The 20,935-nt window shown below is 26.4% G+C and overlaps 1 protein-coding gene across 1 annotated transcript; it reads left to right on the top strand.

The window, feature by feature from the left end:
• Positions 1-1,694: 1,694 nt before the first annotated feature.
• LOC127285805 (uncharacterized) lies at positions 1,695-20,856 on the top strand. The gene is made up of 4 exons (XM_051311992.1): positions 1,695-1,899; positions 4,497-4,656; positions 6,855-7,071; positions 20,698-20,856. Exons 1-3 carry the CDS (start codon positions 1,743-1,745, stop codon positions 7,069-7,071), a joined length of 534 nt encoding a protein of 177 aa, XP_051167949.1. The 5' UTR covers positions 1,695-1,742; the 3' UTR covers positions 20,698-20,856.
• Positions 20,857-20,935: the final 79 nt, after the last annotated feature.

Raw genomic sequence — 20,935 nt, 5'->3', positions numbered from 1 at the left:
ATAAATGAATAAAAAAAACATCTCTATTTGTTACGTAATAAAAGTTAAAGTAATTAACATTGTTAACATAACAATAAGAATATATTATATATGTGTGACATAATTTAGATAAAAAGAGAAAAACGAAGAAATTACAGCTACTTTAAATCATCTTCTACTTTTAATATTGAATATTCATGAACTTTTTTTTGTTTGAATAAGAAAGTTGTATGTATATATATATATAGTTATTATGCTTATGTATGTTTATAGCCGAAATAAATTATCCATTCATGTTTCTTGTTGATCCTGATTTCAAAAAGCCCACGCAAATTTCTTGTAGATTTTCAATAAACTAATTAACACACATACAAATATATATATATATATATATATATATCGATTCACCTAAAGAAGTTGTTTTTAAAAATAATCAATTTTTTTTTCCGTACAAAACTATTTTTAAAATGATTTCTCAAAATTGACATTTTAGAAATACTTCCTGTTGCAAAAGAAAAGGATTTTAATTTTATCAATACAACTTTTTTTTTGCAAAATTGAAAAAAAGTTAAATAATACATTGTTTTTTTTACAATTATTATTGTAATAATTATTTATTTAAATTCTATTTATGCCAGTTATTTAGAAAAATTATTTGATGATATCAAAGAAAATTTTATTTAAAGTATTTCCACAATAAGAATTCATTATACCCAATAAGAACGTATAATATTACTGTAATATTACAGTTACATTACCAGGTAATATTACTGGAATATTACAGTTACATTATCAGGTAATATTACTGGAATATTACAGTTACATTACCAGGTAATATTACTGGAATATTACAGTGATATTAAAATGTCCGCCTGATGGTGATATTACCGAGTAATATTACTGTAATATTACGGTAATGTTACAGTAATATTACAGATTAATTTCAGTTACTTATAAAGCATCACAATCATAAATATATATTGTAAGTCAGTGTGGCTTGTTGGTAAAACTCTGGACTTGTGTGCCTTGAGTTCGTGGTTCGCTTCCCCGGTTGGGTACATTTTTTTCGTGAAATAATATATTCTTCTAATATTATTGCAATATTCTCGTGTATTATTACCTTAATATTACGATATAATATTACTCTAATGTTACTGTAATATTACAGTAATAATTTGCCTTAATATTACCGTGTAATATTACAGTAACATTATCCGGTAATATTACCATGAGGCGGACATTTTAATATCACTGTAATATTACAGTAATGTTACCGGGTAATATTGCTGTAATATTACAATTTAATAATTTTAAATTTTAATTTTATTTTAAATTTTTAATTTTAATTTAATTTTTAACATAATTTTTCAAAAGGGTCTGTTGAGGTTAAGTTTTTTTTTGCACAAGGGGCGAAAATGATCATAAATTTCGACCATCTTTGCGCAATGTTTTTTTTTCGCAATATTTTATATACAATTGTCGGTGATGATTCAAGTTGAACTACATCCCGCAGTTACCTTGGACCAGAAGGTCATCAACTTATTAAAACTCATCATCTCTCGCAGATTTTCACACTAAAAATTGTATAATATTATATATATGTGTATGCTATTGTATATTTGAGCGAAAGTGACTTTGAACCGATATTGAAACTGAAATTAAGTTGTTTGTGAATAAAAATGGTGAAAGGGTGTCTCTTGTATATAAAAGCAAACGTACGTGAAGACTCGTTTTACCAGGTCTTTAACTTTCCTCCTTTAAAGATGGTCATTCGCATGATGATGGTCTTTTTGTTAATAATAAATGTCTTATTTATAATTGTCGGTTCACATGGGAAACCAATGAATAATGACAATTTAGTTGGATTAGTTGTTGTTACTCCAGAATCAACTGTTCTCGATTCTGCGGAAATTTTCAATGGTAATAAAAAAAAAAATATATATATATATACATGTATATATCAGTGCGGTAATAATGCAGATGGCAACAGGTGTGCAAAATACCGTCGAAAAAATAAGAGCCCTTCAAACTGATACTGATTTATCGCCCTCTCCAGGAAGTGAAAAAACTGTGTTGTGTTAAAAATGCTTGTGCTACTTTTGCGTTAAACGCGTGTGAAAATGTTTTTTTTTTATCATATTGCTTCCTCATGGAGAAAGCATTGTAAATTTTTCAATTTATTTTTATGTTTTTCGACCTCAGGAATCAAAAAAATCACATTTTTAAAAAATGTCGTTCCTTGTGTGTGTGTATAGACTCTACATTTTCTTAAATATCTCGAATACTATAAAAGTTAAAGGGATAAATTTTTTTTTTAAATTGTAGGTCTCACTGGCGGACAAATAATGAGAGTACTTTGAGCAATATTAATAAAGATTAACTAAAATTTTTTTTGAATTTAAAAATTTTTGAAAAATCGTTTTTTTGACCATAACTTACAAAAAAATGTTAGTACACCTATAAATATTTTTCTTTAATTTTGAAGAGTTTTTTAAGACGCATCTTTTTTAAGCTATTAGCGAACATTTTACTGATATTCTATCTAAAGTTATTGAATTTTTCGAAATTTAAGAATCCAAATTTTAATAATAAAAATATATCCAAATAATCGATAATAAAAACTTCAAAATATCCAATTATTGATGACATCAAAATTGAGGTTAGGTTGACCAATACAAAATATTCAATATATAATCAATTTTTCTCAAAGTTTTCTTAAATCTTGATATTTTTTTCTTAATTTCTTGTTTCAGTTGAACATTGGCTCGAAAGTACATATAAATAAAAAGGGATTACAGACATTAATATTCTTAATATTAAATTATTATTAAATAAGATTTTTCCATTTCTCGAATCTATAATGTGATTTCGTCTAGTAAATGTTTGATATTGAAATATCTTTTTCGGGTATAATAAAGCAAAGTGATTTAATATATTGAAAAATAAATAAACCTTTGTAAGTCTACAATTTAATAATAATTGTAATACAATTTGTAAAATTGTAAATTTTACAACGTCACAACAGAAATAAAAAGCAAAAATAAGAAACACAAGACATTTTTTATTATGATTATCTGGAAAATATTATATAATTCGTTTTTAGCTTGTAACTCCAACGGCATTCAAATAAAATGAATCACAAAATAAGAAAATTGTTTTTTAATCAATTTTAAATAAAATAGTTCATAAATGAAAAGTGTGCTTGCGATTTGAAAATTTTTATCTATCTAACCCTCACAGCACCAGATATCCTAGGATATTCCAAAAACATCCCTTGGATATCCTAAGGATACTTTAAGGATATCCAAAGTAGCGGCGGTTAGGATATCCCAGGGATATCTAAGGATGTCCCTAGGACGTCCCAGGGATATCCTAATCATTTCCACGGATATTATTAGGATATCCTGTGGATATCCTTAGAACGTCCCAAGGATATCCTCAGGACGTCCTATGGATATCCCAGGAATATCCCTAGAATATCCCCAGGATATCCCACAATATCCTCAGTATATCCCCAGGATATCCCAAAAATATCCTACGTAATGGCGGTTTGGATGTTCTGAGGATATCCTCAGGATATCCTAGGATATCCTATAGTCGTTTTCAGGATATCCTACATTAGTTTAGGATATCCTGAGGATATCCTCAGGATATCCTTTTGTTGTGAGGGAAGTCATAATCAATCGGTTCTGTGGATTTGCTCGCATATACGCTAAAACAAAGTTTATTTGAATCAAATTAACTTTATTTGAACCAATAATTTTTGTTTTTGAAACAAATAAAATTTAATTGACTCAAATAAAAATTATTTAGTTCAAGGAATTATTTATTTTACAATATCCAAGTAATCAATTATTATTATTTGTATATGAATGAATTTTTTTTTTCAGTGTAACCGCTGCTATAAGTTGAAGTCTTTTTTTTGTGTTTGCTTTTTATATTTTTTGTAAAGACCAACTTCAAGTTAGGACAGAAGAACAGACCAAGAATTTTATTATTATATATATACATATATAATTTAATATGTTTTCTTTTTTTTTATCACTGTAGTAATTTTGAAAAAGTGTTTAACCAAAAAAATTATTTCGTTTGTTTATTCGTTAAAATCTTCAGGTACATAAAAAATTAATTAACAATGTAATTTGACTAACAATTTGGAATTTTAAATGTAATACAAAAAAATTATTAAGGGAACTTGTGTGTTATTAAAAGGTCATTAAATTTATTATAAAATAATAATAAACAATTTTTCATAATTTATTTACAGCGAAAATTAAAATTTAAATGGCTGTAAAAATTGAATTGTTATATTTTTTATATATTAGAACGTGTATTCTATTCTTAAAAGATTATTTAAATATTTTAAATGAAACAAATATAATTAATTATAATTATAATTAATTACCTACAATTAATAAATAATGAAACAAATATCTCAAAATGGATTAATAATTGTTTTAAAAATATTAAAAATATTTTAATACTGTTTTAGTTATTATTATTATTATTATTTTTAGATGTTGTGCGAGTGCAACGATCTCCACAAGGAGGGTTATTGAATGACGATGCTTTTGAAGATTATTCTGATGACCCAGAGGGTCGACATTTGCATAAACGCAAACATAAACGTAAATATCATGGAGGGTTTGGTTGTCACAGAAAACATGGCTGTGGAGGGTGAGTTCTCGTTTTTTTTTAGAATTATTTTAATTATACATACATAGACATAAACATGCCATATAAAAAAAATTTCCCTTCTTCTTAACATCTTCTTTAAAAAAAAAAAAAAAAAAAAAAAAAAAAAAATGTTTTTACCTATATTATCAAATAATATCAAACAAACGAGAAAAAAAAACTTTTTCTACATTGGAAAAAAATTCATTTGATTCAAATAATCGGTTACTTCACTATTATTAAATAAATATTATTTGATAATGAATATAGAAATTTATCACTTGGTAAAATAATACATAAGAAAGATGTTGAATATATATGTGTACCCTCACAGCACCAGATATCCTAGGATATTCCAAAAACATCTCTTGGATATCCTAGGGATACCCCAGGGATATCCTTTAGGATACTTTAATGATATCCAAAGTAGCGGCGGTTAGGATATATTAGGGATATCCCAGGGATATCTAAGGATGTCCCTAGGACGTCCCAGGGATATCCTAATCATTTCCTCGGATATTATTAGGATATCCTCAGGACGTCCTAAGGATATCCACAGTATGTCTATATTATCTTAAGGGTTAAAATATCCTTGAGTCGTTCTAAAAATGTCCCTAAGGTCTCCATAAAACGACCCTAATATACAAATTAATTAAATAAAAATGGAAAACATATTTTTTGGATGTATTTAAAATGTATTTCCAAGATATCTAAAATTATTTACCTTGTCTACAAGAATTCTTTTTTCTACTTTTTCTTTAAAAAAAATCTCTTGAAAAAACCAACTTAAGCGCTAACTATTTGTATCAAAAAATCGCTATCTCAAATAGTCAAAATTTGAATCATAATGATATTCTAGGGAGATCTTAGCGATATTTCTAAAATATTTTAACGATATACCAAGTTTATCCCAAGAATATCCCCACGATATCACTAGGATATCCGTGGAATATCCCAGGGATATCCCTAGAATATCCTCAGGATATCCCAAAAATATCCTACGTAACGGCGGTTTGGATGTTCTGAGGATATCCGCAGGATATCCTAGGATATCCTATGGACGTTTTCAGGATATCCTACATTAGTTTAGGATATCCTGAGGATATCCTTTTGTTGTGAGGGTACGTCCGCATGAAAAGGGACCACTTTATCGATTACAATAAGGATAATTTTTGCGTGAACATTAATGCAAATATCGTCCTTATGAAAGAAACTAAAGTATTCCCTTTTCATGTAGACGTACACATATTATTAATAATAATATGAATATTATTTGATTCAATTAAATAGTATTTGTTTCAAATATAGAAATTAACGTCGATGAAGTGCACAACGTTTATGATCAACGATTAATACAAAAAAAAAAATATTTTTCACTGACAAAGAGAACATGTCAGAAAATTTTAAAATTATTGTCCTATAATTTTTTTCTTTTACAAATTATTGTTAATATCAAGAAGCATTGCAAAAATGTTTTCAATTAAAATAAATTATAATTTGTATAAAAAACATATATTTTCTTTCAAATTGTTGATTATAAAAGTTGTGAATTTAGAAATTATTGTTCCAAATACAGTTTATTTAATTAAAATGAAAATTATTTGTTGCAAATAATTATTTATTTGATAATAGTTAAGTAACCGTTTATATATGAATCAAATAAATTTTTTCTCAGTTTACAAAGACGGAGGAAGCAATAAATAAATATTTTTTTATAACTATATTATACATTATTTAGAACATATAATTTTTATTGAATTTATAGTTTTATCGCTACTTTAAAATAAATGGTGAAATTTTAATTATAAAAAATCTTTATCTGGAATAGCGATATGTTTCTCTATATGAATAGCAAAAATTTTCATTGTTTCAGTGAAACATTTTGCGTTCCAAGTAATAATTTTTTTCCGTTGTAAATATTATTATTTATAATTTATTATCAATAATTATTATTTGAATTTATTATTTATGATTTTGAATTTATTATTATTAATTATTATTAGTAATTATTATTTGAATTAATTGGCAAAAAAATAAGAGAGAAAAAAAATTACTGTTGAAAAATGATTTCTTGTGAATGTATGTATATTATTGTATTTGAAGATGATGAATACAAAATCCTGGGATAATGTGTATTGTATATGTATATGTATATTATATTGAAAGGATGAATATATTTTTCTTGAAAAAATACACTGCAGATGGCAAGGTGGTTATTTCCCAACATACGGAGGTCATTACCCCTTTCACCAACAATTCGGTCAGGGAGGATCCTTTGCAACAGCATCCGGAGGATTTTTTGGTGGAGGGCATCATGGAGGGAATGGCCATGCCAATGCCCAAAGTGCAAGTTTTAATCTCGGTCCTTTCAGCTTTAACCTTGCCCAAGCGGGCGCTGGTGCTAGACCATTTTTTTAAGTAAGTCTTAAATTCCAAAAAAAAAAAAATAAATAAATAAAAATTATGAGAATTTCACACACTTTTATTTAACATCATTATTATATATTATTTATTTTATTTAAAATTGATTTAAAAACAATTTTCTTATTTTGTGATTCATTTTATTTGAATGCCGTTGGAGTTACAACCCTCAAAACAAAAGGATATCCCTAGGATATCCATATCAATGTTCGATATCCTAGAATGGTCCCTAGGATATCTTGGGATATCCCTAGGATATCCAAACCACCGGTCTGTGGGACATCAACAGGACATCCATAGGATATCCACGGGATATCTCTAAGACATCCACAAAATATCTATTGGATATTATATCGCAGGATATCCATGGGATATCCTCAGGATGTCCGTGGGATATTCTCAGGATATTCACGGGATATTTAATATCCCGAAAAAAAGATTAGATTCAAAATTTTTTTTTAAATAATTATTTTTTTAACATTTTAATATTTTTTCTCTCAGCTCAGACAAAAAATCATAGTTTTTAACTAATTTTAATAAACAAGGTCTTATTTTATTCAGTAAGACATTCTCTATACGCTTATATTTTTAGATTTTTACATAGTTAAAAGTTGTTAAAAAATTATAAATTAAAATTTTATTTAGTAAATAATTTTTTTACAATTAACGGTTTAACAATATTAAAAATATAAGTAATTGCAGAGTAGGTTTCACTGAATAAAATAAGCCATTGTTTATTAAAAAATTAGATAAAAACTGTTATTTTTATCTGAACTGAAAGAAAAAACTTTAAAATGTTAAAAAAAAATAATTATTTAAAAAAAGATTTTGAATCAACATCGTTTTTCTGCAATTAACAAGGTCTTCTAAAATTAGTTGCAATTAATTGTAATCATAATTTTCATTGCGTTAAATTGTTATAAAAAAAACAATTTCTCAGTTTTGAGGTTATGTTAACGTGTGTACCATTCCTCTTTAAAACAATCAAATTTGTTTTTCCGATTAATGATAATGCACCCTCATAACAAAAGTATATCCCTAGGATATCCATATCAATGGTCGATATCCTAGAATGGTCCCAGAGATATCTTGGGATATCCATAGGATATCCCTAGGATATCCAAACCGCCGGTCTGTGGGACATCAACAGGACATCCATAGGATATTTGCAGGATATCCCTAAGACATCCACAAAATATATATTGGATATTATATCGCAGGATATCCATGGGATATCCTCAGGATGTCCGTGGGATATTCTTAGGATATTCACGGGATATTTAATATCTCAACATATATTTTTAAAGGTTAAAATTGTTAAGCTAATATAATGAATAATAATATAATAAAAATAAAAATCTTATGAGCTTCTAATTTATTTTAAATGAAGATTTGAAACGCATTTTTCAAAGTTTTTAAATAAACTCATGCACTTAATGTATAATTAATATTAATAGTTATTCGTTATTTGCGGGGAAGAATTTATATTGTTTAAAGCCAATTTATTTTCTGACAATATTAAGCATATGAATAAAGGAATGAATCACGAATGAGAAAAAAATTAGTTAATAATTTTTCAAATTAAACAACTTTCTCGAAAAACAAGTTGCATTTTATTTTATTTATATAAAATTTAATTCATAGAATATTCTCACTCGTAATCTCATAATGACTTTAAAAACAGTATCCTGAGAATATCTTCTTGACATCCAAAAGATATACTGAGAATATCCTGAAAATATCTGTGGGATATCCTGACGATATCTATGGGATATCTGGAGGACATTTATGAAAGTCTATAGAAATATCCAGAAGATATCCTGTGGATATCCAAAGGATATCCAAGCCGCCGATTTTTTGGATATCCTTAAGAGATCCTTTAGATATCCATAGGACATCCCTAGGATATCTGCGGGATATTATCAATATATCCCAAGATATCTTGTGTTATTAGGGATAAGTTCTTAGAGATATTATAAAATGATATAAATATAAAAATAATTATTAGGCTACTTATAAAATAGGAAAATTTGAGAGTAACATATGAAATCAACCGGTTCTGTTAAGATTTGCCCATATTTTGTGGAATATTTCAAATATAATGTAATTTGATTTAATTTTTTTTATGCGTGAGAAATAAAGTTGTTAATAACAATTAGAAAAGTTGAAATAATTTCTCTTCTGGGACTTGCGTTCCAAGATCAGGATGCGGTTTGGCGAGGTTGTTCCATTTTTTGTGTTTTGTATTCTCTCTCTCGACAACCACATTCGCGTTCTAATCCTGAAACGCGCTTTCGAGTTTATACGAATAACAACCGTCATTAGGAAACATAAAATTTCGAGTAAAAAAAAGCAAAAAAAAAAAGAAGAAGAAGAAAGAAAAGAAATGCCTCCGCATCTTCGTGAGAATTCGTCTGAGAAAAATATCTAACCACTGTTTTTGGAGTTAACCCTCATCTTCATAAAATCCATGCATCATTTATGAGGAAACGAAGACAATGAAGATATTTTTCCAGTCTATATGTCCATTATACGCGTGTTCCCACAGTGTGAATTCACAATATATATATAAATATGTTTCATTATTTCACATATAACAAACCAAAAAAAAGAAAAACTTATTATGTAGTAGATGGAAAATAATTTTTTCCGAGACGAGTAACAAATTATTATATCTGTATTTATAGTCAAAAATTAGGGAAATAATTTCTAAAAATCAATTATTAGATTTTTTATTTAATATAGAATTTCATTGAAATATAATTTTCATTGAGCCGAATTTTATTTGTTCGAATTATTATATATTTTGCAGAATTTTTTATTGAACCGATTTTCAATATTACAGAATATAAATTATTTGTTCGGTCATTTGTAATTCTAATTCTTCTAAAAAAAATTCTATGCAATAAAATTCTACCCAAAATAAAATTATCTAATTTTTACGCAACAAAATTTTATGGTAGAAAATTTTTATTTAACAGAACGTTTATTTAAAAAATTCTAATCTAAAAAATGTTTTGAAATGTGATTAACTTTGTAATAATTTATATTAAAATTTCACGCAAATAAATCAGTTGATAATTTTTATTATTTATTCTGAGAAATAAAAGAAAAATGGACCTTGGGTCTGTGAGACCCCACAGTAGTAATTAAGGGTTAAAAAAAAGGTTTGACAGAAAAAATTGCTTTTTTACATGAAAATAAAATTTGCCTGCGACAAAATTACTTTTTCCACTTGAAATAAGAGCGCGTTGCATTGATAAATCTACTTTTTCCACTGAAAAATAAAATTGTCTGACAAAACTACTTTTTATCTACTTAAAACATGAGTGTTGCCTTGACAAAGGCGCTACTTTTATCTATATATACTTAAAAATAATATTTCATTAAAGAAAATTACATTCTCTCCATTTTAAAAAATCAATATTTATATATTTGAAAATTTAAAAAACAAAAAGTATCTTTTATTTTTCATTCGTAGAATTGATATCATCTTAAAATTTTTTATTGATTATTATTATTATATCGATAGAAGTGGATTTTTTCATTATATATATGAACGTGAATCGTATATTTAATAATTTCTCTCATGGGAATAATATTGTCAAAAGAGAAGGGTTCCATAACGAGAATATAAAATTGCTTTTAAATTTCTTTTATTGTTAAAGATTAAGAAGTTAATCGTTTTTGACGGGGTTAATTTATGCTGAGGAAGAGTGGCCACTTAAAGGGCTAATGACAATTCGGTGGTTGCACGTGCAATACATACGCGCAATACTTATATAGACTTGCTTCCGTGTGTGGTGGAACAAAAATCAAAACAGGCGAATAATAATGCAGTCTGGACGAGGGTCTTAGGCCTCGTATAAGATGCTTAATAAAGGGTGTTCTCGTAAAAAATAAACTCGCACAATTTTATTCTTATTCTAATTTATTATTATATTTCTCGATATTATTTATATATCAATATTTTTATTAAATTTTAATTTAATAAATTAAAAATATTAAAATTATAATGAAAATTAATTAAGATATTAATAAATTTATTAACATTGCTGTAAGATGTGTTATCTTTTTTCAGGCGATTTTTGTTGAATTAATTTTCAAAATTTGATTATGAATTTTACTTACTAAAAATTCAAATTTTGAAAATCCTATTTCGAGACTTTTGGTTTAAATTAAGAATATTTTTATTTTCAAGTTGGTATTAATTTAATATATTTCGTAAATATATTTATTATTAATTAATCAATTTTTTAATAGTACTTAAAATTTGAGAAAAATTAAAACTCAGAATTTTTCCATTTTTTTTTAAATAAAATTTCGTTCACTTTAAATTAGTTAAAATTTCTAATAATTTTTGTCATTTTTCACTAAAACTTTAGTTAAAAAAAATATATATATATTACGAAACCAAATAGTAATATTTTACAAAAAATATTAATGAAACTTTTTGTTAATTTGAATTAGTGAAATTGGCCTCAAAAATCGGCTAAGAAATTAAGAATTTTTTTATTACGCATACGTATCTAAAACTGTAAATCCAGATAGAACGTTCGAAATATGCCATATTTTTACATTTTTGACACCTACCTCACCCTGCTTTTGTCTATTCTAGTTCTCAGCCCTGTATCAAAAAAAGCTACCACTCCCTGCAAAGTGTCACAATTTGGATGTTCCACTGATTATTTTATATTGTCAATAAAATTTTGAAATGATTAATAACCTAAAAAATTATTTTTCGTGTAGGGTAAAAGGTACAGTGACCGACACCTGCTACTAAAAAACGATAATAACTATAAAAATAATAATATTGATTTGAATATCACTAGTAAATTAATTAATATACAATATTTAGAAACTGATACAGATGACACAAAATTTTATATGTTTATATTTCCCTCAATATTTTACTTTCTAGAAAACTAACCTCAAAAAATTTGCTTTATTGATTACAAATTTTTTATAAATACGAAGAAATTGTTAAATAATTATATTTTAAAAGCAACTTTTTTTCTACATTAAATCTGAATAGTGAAATTTATGATAATATTAATAAATATGATGTTACTTAAATAATAGAAGTTTAAATATTTTTTATTTTATTAATGGGTGCCATTCACTGCGTTCATACCATATACATTTTTAAATTAATATTCTCAACTCTTATCAAAGTGTTTTTATTTTTAAATTTATGTACCATAAATTTTAACCCAAATCTATTTTATTTGAAATTTATTTTATAACTAAATCTTTAATAAATTCCGATAAAGTGTCCCCCACAGAACCGAAACTTTCCTAAAGATTTCCTAAAGATTTATTTGAAATGTTCGGAATATTTAGTTGCAATGTCATTTAAGTTGAAATATATACACTGAAAAAAAAAATTCAAATACCGGTGTATTTGGTTATTATCAAATAAATATTTACTTGAATCAAATATTTATTATTTGAATCAAATAAATGGTATTTGCTTCAAATACTGAAATATTTGATTCAAATGTTATAAATTTGATTTAAGTAAATATTTGTTTGATAATAACCAAATACACCGGTATTTGAATCAAATAAATTTTTTTTTTCAGTGTACTAACTTTAAATTCACACAAAATTTATGATTAAATGAAATATATTTTATTAACAAAAATTTATTATTGAATTAAACATGAACTAAAAATATCATTTTCTTAGTGATTCAAAATTTTTTTTTAAATAATTATTTTTTTAACATTTTAATATTTTTTCTCTCAGCTCAGACAAAAAATCATAGTTTTTAACTAATTTTAATAAACAAGGTCTTATTTTATTCTCTCTACGCTTATATTTTTACTTAGTTAAAAGTTGTTAAAAAATTATAAATTAAAATTTTATTTAGTAAATAATTTTTTTACAACTAACGGTTTAACAATATTAAAAATATAAGCAATTGCAGAGTAGGTTTCACTGAATAAAATAAGCCATTGTTTATTAAAAAATTAGATAAAAACTGTTATTTTTGTCTGAGCTGAAAGAAAAAACTTTAAAATGTTAAAAAAAAATAATTATTTAAAAAAAGATTTTGAATCAACATCGTTTTTCTGCAATTAACAAGGTCTTCTAAAATTAGTTGCAATTAATTGTAATCATAATTATCATTGCGTTAAATTGTTACAAAAAAAAAACAATTTCTCAGTTTTGAGGTTATGTTAACGTATGTACCATTCCTCTTTAAAACAATCAAATTTGTTTTTCCGATTAATGATAATGCACCCTCATAACAAAAGGATATCCCTAGGATATCCATATCAATGGTCGATATCCTAGAATGGTCCCCAGGATATCTTGGGATATCCCTAGGATATCCAAACCGCCGCTCTGTGGGACATCAACAGGACATCCATAGGATATCCACAGGATATCCCTAAGACATCCACAAAATATCTATTGGATATTATATCGCAGGATATCCATGGGATATCCTCAGGATGTCCGTGGGATATTCTCAGGATATTCACGGGATATTTAATATCTCAACATATATTTTTAAAGGTTAAAATTGTTAAGCTAATATAATGAATAATAATATAATGAAAAGAAAAATCTTATGAGCTTCTAATTTATTTTAAATGAAGATTTGAAACGCATTTTTCAAAGTTTTTAAATAAACTCATGCACTTAATGTATAATTAATATTAATAGTTATTCGTTATTTGCGGGGAAGAATTTATATTGTTTAAAGCCAATTTATTTTCTGACAATATTAAGCATATGAATAAAGGAATGAATCACGAATGAGAAAAAAATTAGTTAATAATGTTTCAAATTAAACAACTTTCTCGAAAAACAAGTTGCATTTTATTTTATTTATATAAAATTTAATTCACAGAATATTCTCACTCGTATAGTCTCATAATGACTTTAAAAACAGTATCCTCAGAATATCTTCTTGACATCCAGAAGATATACTGAGAATATCCTGAAAATATCTGTGGGATATCCTGACGATATCTATGGGATATCCTGATGATATCTTTGGGATATCCTGGCGATATCTATGGGATATCTGGAGGACATTTATGAAAGTCTATAGAGATATCCAGTAGATATCCTGTGGATATCCTCAGATATTACATGGGATATCCAAACAGACGATATTTTGGATATCCTTAAGAGATCCTTTTGATATCCATAGGACATCCCTAGGATATCTGCGGGATATTATCAATATATCCCAAGATATCTTGTGTTATTAGGGCAAATTTGACTTTTTAAATCAGTAACAAAATTCAATTTTTCAGTTTTTTTCCTACTTTTCAGTGTAATGTGACTGAAATTCAGTGAAGATCTTACTAAAGTGATTCATTTGCTAAATTCCAACTATTTTTATCATTATAGTGAGTAATATTTTTACATTGTAAAAATATAAATTGTCCCCATTATTATTATTATTATTTTTAATTAAGAAAACATTTTTTCTAATGAGATTTTTAAAAAATAAATTTGCAATGAATATATTTGCGATTATGATTTTACGAGAACACCTTATATAAAGCGCCGACAATATGGCGCGTCCTCATCGCGTATATAGCCCTTTAAAACAAGTTCAGCCCTATTGCGCCCGGTCGTCTGGAAATCGCCTGAGAACCAAGAAACATTTTTTTCTCCCTTTGTCCCTTCCTTTTCACACGTTTCAAGGCATTCACCTCAACGGCACAAAGTACATTACGACACCCCTTTTTTGGGCAGGTTCCAATGCGATTAAATAAACATACATTTATTTACATGTTCCTTTTACATGTGCGCACTGTCTTTTCTATATATGTATTAGTAATGGGTATATATATATATATATATATCAGTAGAGACAGTAAGAGATTTTCCTCTCTCCGCAAAATGTGCCTATATAAATTGTCGAAACCAGGTGTCTGGTGTGTCATTCTTTTAGCTGTTTTCGCACGTTTGTTTTACGAGGTAGCCTAGGGAGAGACGACGAACCTCTACGAACCGTCTCTGTCTGTCGTAGAAAAAAAAAGAAAAATTTTTTTTTTTTTTTTTTTTTGCACCTCAGACTTGACTAAACGCCTGTCAGTAAGGTTTCATCGACCCCTAATTTAAATTTACGTGTCCACGCACTCATACATACATATATATATATATATATGAATATCAAAACTAGATTTGGATAAAGTTTTTAAATTTTTATTAGGTAATTCACTTTTGTTTGAAAAACTTTTTTTCTGAATATATTATTAGCTTTTCTTTTTACTTCCTGTCTTATTAATATAGTCACTCCAAATTATTTTGTAGAAATGTCTACACCCAAAGAAAAATTATATTTAAACCAAATATATTTTATTTATGAGTTAAATAAACGTATATTTTTGTCTCAGCAGCAACTATATAGACTTTTTATTTGTTTTAAATAAAAATTTTATTCGACATAAATAAAACATATATTTGAGCTAAATAAAATTTTATTTAAACCAAACAAAAATTTATTTCAAACAAATAAAAAGTCTAGTTGGTGCTGAGACAAATATATCTTTTCTCTGGATGTATTTAATGAGGCAGGTAAAAAATCTTGTCCATTTACGCCTATTTTTTTTTCTGACATTATTTAGGGTCCAAAATCTATATTGAAAAAAAAAATATTTTTGTCAATTTTTTAAAATTTGTATTTTTTAAAAAAAAAATTTTTTTATTTTACAAACCCTTAGGATTGATTGTTCAGAAACATAAAAAAGTATACCCATACTCTCTAAATCTGAATTAGTAATTTTCTACTAATGAAAGAGTGCGGATTCGTTTATCAATTGAATTGGTAACAGTTTTGACTCTTTTTTAGTAGAAAACTACTAATTGCTAGTAGAAAACTACTAATTTATGGAGTAAATAGTATTTTTTACTATTTTAAATTAGTAAGCCGATTTACCAATTAGTAAAAGTTCTACTAAAAAAAGAGTCAAAACTGTTACTAATTCAATTGGTAAACGACCCTCACAGCACCGGATATTTAAGGATATCCCTAGGACATTCTGGGGATATCCATTGCCTTGCGGCGGTTTGGATATCCCTGGGATATCCTCAGGATGTCCGAGGGATATCCAATCCGCCACAAGCAAATGGATATCCCCAGGATGTCCCAGGGATATCCTTAAATATCCGGTGCTGTGGGGGGAATCCGCACTCTTTCATTAGTAGAAAACTACTAATTTAGATTTAGAGAGTATATAAAAAAAATTGACGATAAAAAATAATAGAAATTGTAAAAGAAGTTAAATTTTAAAAGTGTTAACAGTAAACTTTAAATCAATAAAAATTTAAATTATTTAGAGGTGTCAATTTTTTTGTTATTGAAATAAGAAATCCTTTTTCTCAGCGTAATTTGAATTAGTCACTTAATTTTTGCTTTTGAATTAGTTAAATTTTACTAATTCAAAAGCAAAAAGTGAGTTCCTAATTTTAATTATTTAAAAATTTTACTAATATTGATATTTAGATACACCCAAAGAAATTATATATTTGTCTCACAGCCTAATAAATATTTATTTGATTTAAATAAACAATTTTATTTACATCAAATAAATTGGCTAGTATAGGCTGTAAGACAAATATACGTTTATTTAACTCAAATATATTATATTTGGTTCAAATAAAACATTTCTCTGGGTGTAGTCTAGCACCTCAGAGTGGCAAGTAAGATTTAAGATTAAAAATGCCTTAATTAAAGCTATTTTTAAGTTACCAAAATAGACTACAAAATTTTAAGACTGTTTTCAAAATAAGAAACTTTATACAATTTTAAAACTGTGAAAAAAAAATGTTTTGATTGACATTTGTATAATATGTATATACCTACACCAATGTGTAAATATACGATTTAAATTAGATGTAAACACAAGGGAGTCTTTTCATTTTTTGATATTGAAATGTCAAAACGATCATAAAATTTTATTTTAATCTAAAGAATATAGTCGCGCTATATGCACCTTTCAAAACAGCATTATATATACAATATAAGCAACCATATTTTATGTTTGCATAATCCCTTTTTTCTCGGTTCCCAACGGCTATATAGTAGCACCTGTACAAAAAAAGGATTTATTGAAGTAATAAAGTTTTGTTCGCTTAAATGGACCAGCAATTTTTTTCCACCTCGATAAGAATAAGAATTCATTTCTTCCAAGTCAAAACTCTCATGTCAAAAAAGCCAAAGAGAAAGAGAGAGAGAGGGAATATATTATTGTGCCGAGATGCAAAACTGCTTATATGCCCTAAAGAAAGAATCGGACGAACAATTAAAAACAAAAGTTAGTTTATAGCTTCATATTTTCGTATTTTTGATAAAAAAATAATTTGGGGCTATTACACGGAGAGAAATTGACAGTAATGGCGACTGTCGCGCCATTTCTGGTGACTATTCGCTACGGACATGGCCTTGAACATATGCCGGATATGACTATCAGCGCTGCATGTGGCGAAATTAGGCAATTTTCGTTGGACAACGATAATGACAGATCAATAGTAATCAATGTAAATAATATGAATGTTATAATAAAAACGGGGTTTGCTGCAATAAACCATGAAATTGAATTTCGCCCAGAAACAATTAAAAAAAGGAAGGCTTTAGCGATGATTCACGTTGTCAGGGTGGAAGAATTTAGAGTTAATGGAATCAGTGAAGCAATTAAAGCAAGTGTGATTCGTCAAACGTCTGTCAATTCTCCTCCTTATTCAGTTAATTTAATGGTAGTTTTTTATTTTAAAAGATATATATATATATTGATTTTTAAAATTCCATTTACACATATGAACCAAAATAATTTATTTAAACAAATAATTAAAGAGAATGTAGGATATAACATAACCTCAAAATTAAAAAATAATTTTTAATGCAAACAAAAACTAAATATAACCTATTTTTAAAGATTTAGTTATAAAAATTTCGGATAAAATTATGTTAAGTAATTATTTTTTAACATTTGCCATTTTTTCAGAATAAACAAAAATCGAATTTTTTATCTTATTTTTTATAAAGGATTAGTTTAAATTTAGAGAAACTTTCTTTACAATCGAAATATTTTTTTTAATTATTAAAAAATTGTAAACAATTCAAATTTTATTTCTTAATTAATTTTTTTATAACATATTTTTAACACTTTAAAAAAATTACGATTGAAGAGAATTGTTTCACTAAATAACAAAAACTTTTGGTTCTAAAGTTTGATAAACACTGCAATTTTTTTAGTTCAGAAAAAAATTCAAATTTGTAAAGAAATAATTATCTAATAAAAGATTTTAATTGAAAATAACTTTTTCCAAAAAGTGCATATAAATAGATCTTTCAAAATTACTTTAAATTAATTTTAAATAATTTTTTTTTGTTTATGTTAATAGCCATTTTCACTACCCTCCATAAAAAATGCAACCTAAAATATTTTTTCTTGACTCAAATCGAAAAGTTACTTATGTTTCATGTACATCTTAATAGTTTATAAATTTGGTCGCCGTAGTATATCACAAATAGATTTAATCGTCAGAAACAATTAAATGTCACTTTTTTCTAATGTAAACATTTGACAAGTATCCAACGAAAATTGCGCCACATTGCCACTAGAGGCGCCACCGTGTTTCCGTGTCCGCAGCGAATACCGTTTAGTAGATTTTTGACGAACTAATTTAACAGTGGGATTTACTAAACAGCCGTTTTGTAGCTGTGACATATTAACCCAAGTAGCACGATATATCAACCGGATGTCACGGTGATATCACCGGGGAATGTCACCGTGACATCACACTATGGGAAATTTGACCCTTTTTTCTGGCCAAAACCTATTTTTTTAAAGATTTTTGAAATGAAAAATTTTTTTTTACATCCAGACAGACCATATTCTAAATAATGAAATTCAATATTTGTTGTTCATGAGAAACAATATATATAACAATTAAATTTATTGTCAAAAATTGCCTTCAGTTAACCCCTCTTTTGTTCTGGGCATCTCGTATTTTTGAACTATTATTCAAAAATTAATATCTAAAAAATGGCAAAAGTAAATCAAAATAAATAAAATGGAATCAAAAGAACAGAGTAAGTTTATTATATATTACCTTATTAATAATTACTTAATATTAAAATATTTCTGAAAAAAAAATATTTTTTAATGTCGTTTACATTGAGTAGTTTTTTTTAACCTAAACTTTGGCAAGACTTTTATAAAATTGACGGTGTTTAGCAGCATTCTAATTATTATAAAAATGTTACGTATTTAATAAAGAAACTGGGCACCAAAAATTACTTTGCGATTTTTTGCGTTTTTTGAGTAAATAATTTTTTTCTTAGACAACTATCCAATTCGGTATTTGGATTTGTACCAAGCTTGGAAAGAAGAGAAAGATGAAAAAAGTGCATCAGCTGCAATTTATAATTCAATTTTAAAAATAATTGGCGGTGGTGATATTTCCAACGAATTCGAAGCTTACTTATTGGAAAGATGTAGAAACATAATCAAAAAAAATTTTTTTTTTTTTTTTTTTATATTTTAATACTTGTTCTGTTAATATATTTTGTATAATAAAGTTTAATTTTCAGAAATAAAATAGTTTGTATTTAGAGACTTTAGATCATTAAATACTAAGTTACATAAAAATCAGTAAGTGTTTTAAAGGTTAAGTTTGATATTCTGGCTCTGCTATATTTGATTTAGAAAATTTTGGCATCAAATTTGTAGTCAGTGATCACAAAATCCTTTAAGTATCATGTTTCAAAAGATTTCAACATTTTTTTAGGGTTTGGTTCGGCCATTTTTAATCCGCCATTTTGAATTTTAAATCTGACCTCAAATTCGTAATCAGCGACCTCAAAAACCTTAGTGCAAGTACTTTTGGTCCTTTTTAAAAATATTTTTAGGTTTTGGCCAGAAAAAAGGGTCAAATTTGAATTTGAATTTCAACTCCCTAGGGGATGCTATAAAAGTCCCACCCTTTGGGAGTTAAAACGAAGGGAGTTAAGATTGGTTTTACGAGTTAATTTTATGCCTAGGGAGTTAATGTTAAGGATTTAATTTAATTATTAACTCCCTTTTTGAGTTGATTTTTAACTCGAAAAATTTAACTCCCAACTCCCAGTGCTATTAACTCACTAATTTTTTTACAGTAACTATATAAAAATATATTGTTACACTTTGAGGTTATGTTTTTAGGGGTCGCAAAGTTCAAATCTGATACCAAATTCATAATCAGAGATTCCAAAAACTTCCGAGTAACAAGTTTCAAACGAATTCAATCAATGTTCAAAAAAAAATTTCTACCATATTGCATCCGCCATCTTGAATTTTGTAATTCTAATTCTAAATTCCCCTTATAATCAGACCAAAAATTGGATAAATCACTTAAAGTTTAGATGTTTGTATTTATATATTTTCTTTCTAGTTTTTGATACTTTACCTTATTCTATGTAAGTTTTTGATAAAAAAAAATAAAAAGAAATTACCTCTTGATGTTACATAACCTCAAATATAGTAAAAAAAATTTGTTTTTTGCTTTTATGTATATCATATCTTTTGCTTTTTGTTAACTTTAATTTTAATTTAATTTTCGTTAATATATAATTTTATAATTTTATGAATAAAATATCTTTTGTTACAGAAATTGAAAGCGCACAAGAAGCCAAACAAACCGCAGTGATATTATTTTCCCTAATTTATAATATTTGTTTATTGTATACTTTTAATATTGTTTTTTTCTCCAAGTAAATTTTTTTTGTAAATAAAGAGAAAAAAATATATAAAATTTAAAAATTTATAAGTCCAATAAGTGTATAAGGTAAATATATATATATATATATATATATATGAATGATAATGCAATCCACCCCCAAGGAAGC

Source organism: Leptopilina boulardi, unplaced genomic scaffold (genome assembly GCF_019393585.1).
Source record: "Leptopilina boulardi isolate dan_hultmark-lab unplaced genomic scaffold, ZJU_Lbou_2.1 LbouV2_121, whole genome shotgun sequence".
NCBI classification, from domain to species: domain Eukaryota; kingdom Metazoa; phylum Arthropoda; class Insecta; order Hymenoptera; family Figitidae; genus Leptopilina; species Leptopilina boulardi.
Note: the sequence above shows the minus strand (reverse complement) of the source record. Positions and strands in the feature narration are given on the sequence as shown.